At 37.7% G+C, this 12,341-nt stretch overlaps 1 protein-coding gene across 1 annotated transcript in view; it reads left to right on the top strand.

The window, feature by feature from the left end:
• Positions 1-11,284, top strand: part of gfra4a (GDNF family receptor alpha 4a) — a gene marked incomplete at its 3' end in the record, with an annotated part of 93,624 nt that extends 82,340 nt beyond the window's left edge. The window contains exons 5-7 of the mRNA XM_079856384.1: positions 579-688; positions 4,612-4,746; positions 11,046-11,284. Of these exons, the coding sequence (XP_079712510.1) occupies positions 579-688; positions 4,612-4,746; positions 11,046-11,284 (484 nt within the window). The remainder of the gene's footprint in view (positions 1-578; positions 689-4,611; positions 4,747-11,045) is intronic.
• Between the last annotated feature and the right edge of the window lie 1,057 nt (positions 11,285-12,341).

Below are 12,341 nucleotides of genomic sequence, written 5' to 3'. Positions count from 1 at the left end.
ACATCACAAACACAAAGGCCTTCATCTGTCTCTGCCATCGATCAACCATCGTGCTTGAACCAAGCAAGCACTCTGCTGACACAACACATTACACAAAAGGAGATCACTTACAGCCACAATAGCCAGTTAGCATAAGAAATCAGCAGGGAATGTGGGTGATTCCTCTGAGACTGACCTGGTTAAATGATTGATCGGTGACCAGAGGACTGGCAGAATGTGACCTGCATGTAAATGGTCCCGGCCGGTTGCTGCCACTCTTTCAGTCGGCTGGATATCTGGCAGTTCTCCAGAACTCTGAATTACAGTCATGTCTGATTAAAATGAGAGCAAAACAAATGGATCAGGATTGTGTATATTTAGGGGGGAATTGAAGAAAAAAAAAGAGAAAAAGACTGAGGATGGAGCAGAGTGTGTTGGTGTAAAGCTTTTTAAACAGAACAGAAGAGGACAAAACATAACAGAGCGTGTAGCCCCACCTACACATATAGCGTAAGGGAGCATGGAGGAAAGTGGGAATGTGTGTTTCTGAGGATTTGCTGACTGGCTGAATGATGGATGTGTTGTTGTGGTTCCCACAGGTCTCGCTGGGCTCAGTTCCAGCACGACTGCCAACCCTCCGAGCTTACCGCCAGCGGCTGCCAGCAAGAAAATTATGGAGCCTGCCTTATTGCATACACCGGTCTGATAGGTGAGAAATCTGGGCAACATAGTCCAACCTGGCTTATCACATACACCAGTCACATAGATTAGAATTATGGGCATTACAATCTTATCAAGCTTCACTTATGCACCAACAGGTGCAATTATGGGAAGGGAAGACCACTGGGATAGGGATACACACTTGCTCTTGGGGGTTTACTAAACCTTATCAACAATGCATGTGATGCAGACACTTGCAAAATGTGGCCATCATTTACTCACTCTCATTGCAAACCTGTGACATTCTTTCTTCTGTGGAATACAAAAGAAGATATTTTGAAGAATGTTTCAAATGTTTTTGGCCATAACATTGGGTGAACTAAGCTTTTAAGCCTTAAGAGTGCAGCCCACGTCATTTTTCTTGCATCTCATGCGATAAATCCACAGACAAATGCTGTGAAAAGTATTGTTCTAAAGTTTTAGTAGAAGCTGTTACCTTCTCGCTCTGAATAGTTACTTAATAATGGTAATCAGTTGCTGCTAGTAGTCATGGTTGTAGGGTACTCACATTGATGACACATATAATGCAGACCCCAAACACTCGGGTTTACACCAAGCTACATAACCAAATAGCAACTTACAGTTTTTACAGCAGGTGGGTTTGAGTGCACCTACACGGTAAGGCGAAGACTTTTGGTCAATGGCCTGGTGTCAAGAAGGGCAGCAAAGAAGCCACTTATTTCCAAGAATAAGATCAAAGACAGGCTGAAATTCTGCAGGAAGTACCTGGATTAGACAGCAAAAGACTGGTGCAAAGTTATTTTCTCTGATAAAGCCCCTTTGACTGTTTGGGACACCTGGAAAATCGATTATCTGGAGAAGAAAAGGTGAAAGCTGTGAAGAAAAGGTGAGTCCTGTGTCATGCCAACAGTGAAGCATCACAAGACCATATGTGGGGTTGCTTTTCATCCAAGGGAGTGGGCTCTCTCACAGTTCTGCCCAAAAACACTGCCAGAGAACCCATACAGAACCTGTGGTCAGTCCTCAAAACGCGAGTGGACAAGCAGAAGCCCACAAATTTTGATCAACTCTGAGGACTAATAAGGCACAGCTATTAGGGCCAAATATAATCATTTCTGTTTTTTCCTTATTTAACTGGAGAAAGTTATTATACATCCAGCATTTTACATCTTTTAGAATTAACGGATTTATCATCTCCAGACTTTATGGGCAGATACATCTGGGTGTCATCAGAATAAAAATGATACGAAATGCTATATTTCTTAAAAATAGAACGCATATTCAATGAAAATAGCACTGGTCCCAGAATGGAACCTTGAGGGACCCCACATGTGATCGAAGCTATTGATCAGACAGAAAAGGTTCTATTTTGAAAATAAGAGGCAAACCAGCTTAGTTCCTTGGATTCCCACATTTTGTCTTAAACGTTCAACCAAGATTAAATGATCAATTGTATCAAATGCTGAGCTAAGATCTAGCAAAACCAAGGTAACATTCAGTGTCATTGACGTGAGTACCACTATGACAGCTAGCAGAAGCCGATTACCACAATAACCAAGTAATGATTGAGGATGATAAGATTTCAGCTTCCACTTAAAATTTAGAACTTTTCACTGCATTTGTCTGTGGATGTATTGCAAGAAAAACAATGTGGGTTGCTCTACGAAAGTAATTTATTTGGAGACAAGCAGCTATGAGACACATTTCACTATAATAAATGTGACCAAGAGCATGCAATTATGCAAATCATGTCATAAATACTGTTGCTATTGCAGTTCTGTGCCTAAAATGTTGTTACTTGAAATAAAGCGATACCTCATTCATCATTCATTCATTCAACGTTTCTCATTTTCTTGTAGGTTAACTTGATGTACCAAAATAACTAAAACTGAAATAAAAAACTATAAAGACATATTTTAAAAAAGAAATGAAAATGACAAAGTACACAACAAAATTACTAAAACTTTGCTAAAATAATAATAACTATAATAATAATACTAATTATAGTATTGTTAATTACTATATAATTAGTAATTATTATAACTATTAACTATTAATTTACTAAAATAACAGTGCTAATATCAGAAACCCCTGCACCGTAGCTTTCAAACAGTTTTCACATACATTATATTCAAATAAGCCATGATGTTTGGTAGACGCATCAGGATTGACGTCAAGGATGCCATATGATATTTGCTAGTAAAGAAAACTACAGAAGAGTTTGTGACATTAACAAATCTAGAAGTCAGAAATGGCGAGAAAAAGATAGTGGAGAGAAAAAAGAGAACAAGCACTCTGTCCTGGCTATTAGTCATTACGGCAGTATTTTCCAAGCGCGGTTGTGAAGATGTTGCACTTTTGTGTTCTGGGACAAAAGAAATCAATGTGTTTAAACGGGTCCCTATCAGACCATAGTGTTCTAGAGTGCAGCACCTCCACTTTTCCCGCTTTCAGCTGACAGCTTCTACACTCACTCACTCACACGCTGAAAAAGCAGTCATTTTCCCTCCCTACTGAACAAAGACAGTTCTAAGAGCTACAGAAATATATCCTCTGCAATCAATGTTGTAGCGTACTTATATAACCCACACACAAGATAAAGATTGACAGCTTTTCATATCTGTCTTAGCTGAGGGCCTATAGAGTAAAACTGAGTGATTGCATTCAAATGTAACATATTTAATCATCAGTAATGTGAAAGTGTCTCTGTGCCGATGTGCGTCAGTCGGCTGGAGGAGTGTTGACCACATGCATAATACAAGGACAACGCAAAATAAATCAACAATAGTATTGGTGTATTGAAACAACAAGAAATAAAAATATATGTTTTCAAATATGTTTTAAAAATCCGTGTTTGATGGACAACCACAGACCATGCTGAGAAGAGTGAAGACTAGCCATAGAAGTTTGAACAATTAATTGAAACAATAATTAATGCAATAAAAAACTTAATATAACCTTTTCTGCACTTGAAAGAGATAGCATGAGGATAGCATTTTGCAATATCTCTAAGCTAAAAAAATAAGTCTTTACAACATTTTATATGTGAGTGTCAAATGTCACTGAAGAATCAAAGATCAATCCTAGATTCCTTCATTTCTTCTGAAACTCAAGTACAGAGCCATCAATGAGTTCTTTGGCCAGCCTTATGAAGCTGATGAAGAAAACCAATAAGCATGAACCTCAGTTTTATCACCGTTTAAACAAAAATTGGCACATTTCTTAAATAGTTAAAGAAATTCAAAATAACATAAACATGCTGCGTGACCACTGAATTTGCACAAAAGTTTCTTCAAAGCTACCCTGTTATTTGAAACCTTGTTATCAATTTTATTTATTTAAGAGAACACACAAATCAGGGTTCTATAGTATATGTAGACAAAAAGAAAGAAAACAATTCAAGCTCTTTTTATACCCTATTTTGTGTAAAATGCCAAATAAAGTTTGAATCTCTGCACATCTGACAAAGAAGATATTTTCCCATAATACAAGGACTTATGACAGATGAATACATTTATGGGATACCGCTATATTGGTCCCGCATTTGGCTTTCTGTTTTGCAACTGATGTTCTGTTCCGTGTTATTTCTCTCTGCAGCATCTCCATTTTTCCTGCTTTCAGCTGACACTCACTCACTTTTTTCTACACTCACTCACTCACACGCTGAAAAAGCGGTCATTTTCCCTCCCTACTGAACAAAGACAGTTCTAAGAGCTACAGAAATATATCATCTGCAATCAATGTTGTAGCACACTTATATAACCCACACACAAGATAAAGATTGACAGCTTTTCATACTGTATCTGTCTTAGCTGATATTTTCCCATACTACAAGACTTATGACAGATGAATACATTTATGGGATACTGCTATACTGGTACCGCATTTGGCTTTCTGTTTTGCAACTGATGTTCTGTTCTGTGTTATTTCCCTCTCTCTCTCTCCCTGTAGGTAGCATTATCACTCCAAACTACCTAGATAACTCAACATCCAATGTGAGTCCGTGGTGCTCCTGTTCGGCTAGTGGGAATTTCCGAGATCAGTGCAACCACTTCCTCAGCCATTTTCATGACAACAATTGCCTGAGTGAGTAAAAACTTCTATATCACACATACATATTATGATCATTGTTGGAGGAGACATGCCCTGCATCCAAATATGCCTTCTTCCATACTCTATAGGGGGCAAAAAAGAGCATGTGAGCCAAGTAGTATGTCTGAATTCACAGTATAAGTAGGCAAAAAGTACCAGGATGACTGTTTGATGGACACTTTAGTATATAGAAGATTTTGGAAAGACAGTGAAGTGACGCCATATAGGTCACAGTGACAACATGACGGATGTAGTATGCCATTCATACATTCATATATAGAGCATACTTTTTTTTTTTGCGAAGCAAGTTTCAAACCAAATGTTGTGACTACTATACAGTATGTGGCTTCACCATAAAAAAAGAAAAGAAAAATCAATTAATTAAAAATGCAAGTCAAGTTAGTAGCATCTTTACTTTTAAATAATTCACCGAAACTGGCTGCATTTAAATTCAGTGTCTTCAGTGAAGAAATTACTTTGCAACCTTTAATTGGTTTGCAGGTGTGTATTAGAAATACCTTCCCAGACATTCACAATCTTGGCTTTATCCTTTGACCTGGCAGACGTTCTATGACACCCTAACAACAACTGTGAAAACAATATTGGGACTCTCCCAAAACCCACACTTGCCGTCTGCAGACTGTCCCAGGTCTGAAAAAATGTCAACGCTCAGTGCCCTTAACACTAAGCGTATCCCATCATCCATAGTGTTCAGAAACTCACATGCCCTAAAATCGCTAGACGTCATGAAATATCTTCCAGTGAACTGTAAGTTAAATTAATTAGATATTACATATAATTTGGGAGTAAAGTGTTGAACATTTTATTGTAGCAGAGATGAGTACTATATTTTCTAGAATGTAAATACCTTTATAATGTAGAGTTTATAATGCTTGTAAATGTTTTATTTACTGGTATTAGCCATTATTTTTTAATGTCTTATACACCGATGCAACTTATCTGTTTTTATTTTCTCTCAACAATGCCATTTTTATAGTCAACTTCTAATCAGGAGTGGCTAATTTATTTCTAGAAAATATGGTATGTGTATTTTGTAAAATTTGCAACTGCTTTTTAATCACTTAGTTATGTGGGGGCTACTAAACAGATGTTTAAAAGTCTATTTTAATATAAGTAATCAAAAGTTCTACACACACTTCACATCCATATAAACACTTGGGCCAAATACAGGAAATATGTAATGAAAGTAGATAAGTGGTCAAGTGCAAAACTGCAAGTGTGGGTATTGGAGCAGACCCTTACTCAGGTGTTTTTACTCACAGGGAAGCATTTGGACCCATAGTTTTCATGATTTCAATTTGAATTCAACTCTTCAAATAAACGGCTCTTCTGCTCCAGTGGCCTCGAAAGCAAAATGTCCATTGTTTCCTTGCTTCAGAATCCCTGCAGATGCAGGATGTTTTGCTCACCTACTAAATTTCATAAATGCAGAGTATTCTGCATCCTACTCATTTCACATACTGCCTTTTGCATGTGTAGCAGGGAAGCTCATATAGACACAGGGACAATCTCACACTAGGTGTACACTCATATACTTCAATTGACAAAAAATAGACCCAGGTGATCAGCAGAGAGACATATTTGCATCCCTGTTCTTCACAGTCAGCACTATTATTGTGCAATCAGCAGCGCTGAGAGAAAACTCTCTTGATGTAACGTAATGAAGTTTCAATGCGTGTCGGTAATGAGGCATTAACAGCACAGGATATCTTCAGCGGTGTGCTCTGCTCATGGCCCACTGCATCTCTGAGCCACTAATAACAAACACAACCATGTAAACACATCCATTTCATAGGTGGGCTGGTGCTGCAGTCTGACCGCTGAGATCTCGGAGATTAGCTCCAGCTCTGATCCAGAAGTGCTTGCTCCTCAAAGGTATTTCCGGCTTTTACAGAAACTGCAGCGTCAAGTTTCTGCCATCTCTCCCTATTCTATCTGCGGGTCTTGGGGCAGTCCGGAGTGCTGGGTCGGTTTGTATGTGTGCTGATTCAAGCCTAAGCCTAGCCTCTGGTGTCTTGGTAATTGAGCGTAATTTGGCTCCCTGCAGTAAAACTAATGGAGCGGAGACAGCCCGAGAGTAGCAAACAGGACAAAAGTAGCACAGGATAGAGGGAAACCGCTGAAAGAGCTTTTTGAGAGTGAGTCCATTGAGGCTAGTCCTCACCTCAGCTGTTACTGAAGTAGTTTCGCTTGCTACACCGGCCCCCAAACCATCAGAGTACCCCTGGGATGACGATGAAATACTGGAGAGGTATTACAAGAATTTCTTCATTCAGTCAGACTGCAGAAAAAAAGAGCTGAAGTCAGTGGGCCAACAGCCAGGAGAACTGGAATTAGATGGAAGTGATTCAGTGATTCACTAATGTAGTAAAAACGTGAAGGTTATGTTTCGTAAGAGCGCTTCCAACGTGGTACGGAATGAGTGATGATTGTTTTGATGAGAAATGTGCAGGAAGAGTGACGGCTCATTTCCTGACTCTTGGTGGTAAGCAGTAACTGCTAAGTTTGTGTGTGTAATGCTAGTAATAACATAATGTTAATTCATTTACTGTATGTATTGATTCAAGCTAGTAACTAAAACATTCAGATTACCTTAGTGGCAAAAACGTTAGGAACAGTTTTGTACTTTGCTATGTTTGCGTTTACCTCCATACTGAAGCAGTCTGCAGTGTTTAATCATATTTACTGCATAAATGTAATCTGTTTAGAAAAAAAAAAAAGCTTTGCAATTTCACACTTTTTTTAGCTCATGTAAGAATAATATCCATTTAATGTTTACCACTTCATAAGCACATTTTACAGAAGATGTTATCATTCATCCATGTATCCATGTATTCTAACAATGAATACATACTAGTAAAAATAGTTATAAATAAAACAAATAATATTCTAATAAAATAAGGATTCTTTTTAGCAAGCAAAATATATTTCATTAATATTAAATTACATCATATTTTCCATGTTATTAGCGAAAGCTAAGCTATTTTCTGTGAATGTGCGAGACTTCAAATTCATTGGCCACTATAGGTAAATAACTAGAAGTGCTGTGGAAGGGAGGGTAGGCGATTTGTTCCAGAAACATTTTTGCTATATTGGATGAAAGTCACTTCATGTCCTGATAACAACCACTAAGTTAAGTGGTCTAAATGTATTTATATGTATATATATTGTCTGTGGAAGGCGTAGGACCATAAAATGTTCGTCCAATCATTGCATTCGGTCCAGTTTTGAAGAAGGCGTGGCTTTGAAGAGCGCTCTGAAGGGAGGCTGGGATCTCATGCTTTCAAAGCTAGCTTGCTATTGCTAGCCACTCCGAAAATTGCCTACCCTACCTTTAACATTAAAACTTGTGTACAGCTAAAATAACTGTAAGTGGATAACAACAGAAGTCTTGAACATTCAAGTTAAACTGCTCTTACTTTAAAAATAAGGTGGATAGTATATTTTCATCAATTTTTCTGTGGCTCTGTGGAGTAATTAGTCACATGATATTAATGACTCGTGATTGGCTGAAAAACCATTCTGTCCAGAACTGCGTATCCACAAGCAAATATTTCCTGTGCCAGCTCAGCAATTGCTATCAAAATGAGTAGCTAATGCTAACTGATCTAATGGTAGTTTCTTGAACCTCTTTAGTCTGAGTGAGCAACCGTATCCAAGAGGGGCGGAGCTTATCAAATGGTCAGTTGCTTCTAAAGTCAGGGGTTCAGAGAGGAATCACCACTTCTTTCCCCACTGCTAGCTGCAGCCATACACACCTCTGTCCATGAATTCATCTAATATAGAGAGTTAGAATACTGGAACCATATGCTCCACATCACTGATTAAACATCTTTATAGGCGTTGTCGTTGCTTCCCTGTATCTGTCTCCCTCTCCATCATAACATCCAAACATATCCTTTTAGCTATGATAGAGAGTGACAATTCATTTTTACATAGGCCACACTTATTGTTTGAGATTGATCACATTTACTAACAGGTGTGACTCAAATTTTCGGAATGGAATGGAGCTATAAGAAATAAGATTTTTTTGTCTTCAAGGATTTAGTGGCAGTTCTTTAATCTGATCGTGATTCCAAGAGTGTTAGCATTGTTAGACAACTTGTTTTCAAATCTGGTTGTTTATACAGCACATATCAACCAAACTCATTCTCAAAATTGAACGGTGTACTTTAATGAAGTCCCTGTGGATATAGAACTCAGCTGTCATGAAAGGTGTATGAACAGGACTGTTTAGCGCGCTGTACTATTCTGTACATAGACACTATATTAGGTTGTTTCTTTGTTGTGATTCAGCTACGCTACAAGTGGGCAGCTTCAATTAGCATCAACTCATGGCGTCTTGCTAAACATTCAGAGACTAATCAGCTTCACACCATTTACACTCCTCCACATTACTCCACTGCTAACACTCCTATCATTACAATGTGTTATGGCTGTTATGATATGAATGTCAGATAATGAGGGCTTTAGGTGGGCTGGGGTGAAGGCTAACTGAAAGAAATGATATTCCTAACAGTAAACTTAATGCTTGTCTATAACCCTGCCCCTACCTCTCAAATACACAAAGGACGTAGTCATTCAGTCTTTTGTATCCACCTTATTTTGCAACATGGAAGTAAGCTATTTTCTTTGAATGTGCATGACTTCAAATTCATTAGCCGTTATAGGAAAAGAACTGCAATAAACAATAATACTATTTGCAACGATTTAAAACGAGTCATTTATACATTATTCAGTCTTTTTTTTTTTTTTTTTTTTTGCATTGTCAATCCTTTCCTCGCATTCTGTAACAAGTCCTTCCCTCGTGGGTCAAAATGACCCGTAGCCCTAAAATTATACCTTTTTTTGTCCAGAAAGCTTATATCATTTCATTTTATATATTTTTATTTATTTTTTATTTTATTTACCTTTAAATTACTAGATTTGATCAATAAATAATATAATTTAAGCACATTCTTTCAACTTGAATTCAAAATAACTCTCCAATTCATGCATAACCAGCTCAAAAGATCTCACATTGGGTCAGTTTGGGTGTCTCTGTCGACCTCTTATGGGAAAAATTACTTGTATAATAAATGACTAAAATAAAAATAACACTAATTGGGGGGGGGAAAGCTCTTGGTGCAGAGATGCATTAAACACTTAATGAATATTAATGGCAGGTTGTGATATGCTTTACAAGGACCCTGTACTATAATTATATTAAAGAGGCACTATACGTACAATAAGGTATTATTTGGAAGTTACTCTTTTTCTCGCTATTGCTTCATCTCCCGTTAAGATCACAAAGATTAAGCAATTAGTGTTTCAAATTAAGAAAGAAAACTCAACCACGCCACTGTTCACCATTCATAAATTTAATCTTTCATTTTTTCCACTAAACACTTTCCTCACCACCAGAAATGAATACCAAGCTTAGTAATAGTTCATATCCAGTGCCGTCCTCAGTTGTATCTTAATTGAGGTGACTTTCACGCCACTGTAATTTCAGACAAGTGACCTACTAGACGAGAATTAATCAATTCAGATTATTATCATTCATATGGCCTGTCACTGTGACTCTCAAATGGACTCATATATAGCCAATAAAAAGGGGAAAATGAAGAGGAGTGTGATTTGAAATCTGTATTTAGGTTTAATATGGAAAATAATTTTGCTGGTACATGGCTGACTGTAGAATATTTCAAAATGAATACACATAGGTGTTTAACTATATAGGTAAGAGTTGGTGGAAACATCAAGATACTGGAGGTAATAAAACTTCTTTCAAACCCACGGGAACAGAGGCTCACTCAAGTACACACTCCATTTTATGCAACCAGTCTTTCCCAAGGGTAAACACACTGAACGAGAATAAGAAAGAAAATGGAAGACATTGGCTAAGAAATAAGGACAAATGCCAAGCCGTCAGGATGGGTTTATATACATACATATATTTCTGGAGGGAAGGATTAGCTGATTGGTAATATAGGGATGTATAGTCAACTATAGAAATGGACTATATTTAGAACATGAATCAAATGATGGAGCTTGTGATCTTGACAGCTGTTCTGTCAACATCATTTATATATAAGCCAGTCGTTGTTTGGATCCCCTGAGTGTGTTTTGTTGTTGTTATTGTAGAAAAGCATGTTGATGAAATCCAAACCCATTTTGAAAAAGGGACATGTCTGAAAGAGAAAGCCCACTGAGGCATGACAGCCTTCCAGACGTGTTCATCTGCAAAAGGCAGGACGGTGAATGTGACTTTTTCCCCTCCCTTCAAACAGAGAACGCCATTCTGGCTTTCGGGAATGACACAGACCTGAAATCTGCGACCAACCAAGCTCCAGGCTCCAATACTAATCTTTACAACCAGGTTTTAGTTACCAGCACCGAGACGACCACTACCACCATTGGTTCTGCCATGGAGACCGAGCAGAACATTCTGCGTCCACAGATGCCCACACAGGTACAAGCCTTTATCCCGACTAGTCTGAGTGCCATTATGTGTTCAAGGACCTTTTGAAATTCTAACTCGCCATGTTCCTATTAGATCAAAACCCATCTTTCACATTCTCTATTCATCCCAGTCAGAGCTTTCTTGTGAGAGAAACAGATTTGCATCGTGTATGACATTGCATCCCAAAAATGACTTGAAATACATTCTGACTGCCCAGACTGGAACGCATTTTGAAAAAAAAAAGAAAAGGGAAAAAAGTATACCATTTTAATCGGATTTCAAATCACGGTTACGCTTTAGTTTAGGGTCCATTTCTTAACATTAACTAACTACTATGACTGATTACTGCTTATTAATAGCTATTAAGGTAGTTGTTAAGTTTAGGTATTGGGTAGGATTGTGGATGTAGAATATGGTGATGCAGAATAAGGCATTAATATGCGCTTTATAAGTAATAATAAAGAGCCAATATCCTAGTAATATGCATGAAAATAAGCAACTAGTTAATAGTGAGAATTGGACCCTAAACTGAAGTGTTACCCAAATCACATATTGTTTGGGTTTGTAAAAAATTGGATTTCTTGTTTCATTTTTCGAACAATTACATGGATTCGAGTCAGATATGCCTTTTACTGTATGTCTGTCTGAACAAAGCCATATATAGGCTATGTATTTGTCTCACTGCTAACAGAAAACAATCCTACATGATTGTTTTCTTGCCTGGCCAAGCTCACCACATTAGTCTGGATTTATGCTTTTAGAGGGGTTTTGGGATTTGTCAGCTGGACCAGACTGGGAGACCAGTTAAGACTAGCAAAGCACCTTACTGTAGACTGACTTGTTCTTTTCTAATGCAGTGATTCTCAACTTGTTTCAATCAGGACACATATTTTGCATTGGAACACAATGCCGCAATCATTCAAAATTGAATTCTGAGAGCATTGTGCTCTCAGGAGCCAATCATCTATGCAACTAAACCTGTATTTATAATCAGGTGCACATTATTTTATCTTGTATAGCTTTGTTTATGCATCCATCAAGTACTGTGTCTGTTAGAAAGGACATGATATAACGCTAAAATTCGTAATAACACAGTGAAAAAGATCAAGTGTAAAAAGCATAT

This window comes from Squalius cephalus (genome assembly GCF_949319135.1).
Source record: "Squalius cephalus genome assembly, chromosome: 21".
NCBI lineage: Eukaryota > Metazoa > Chordata > Actinopteri > Cypriniformes > Leuciscidae > Squalius > Squalius cephalus.
This window is presented reverse-complemented; position numbering and strand designations above follow the sequence as displayed.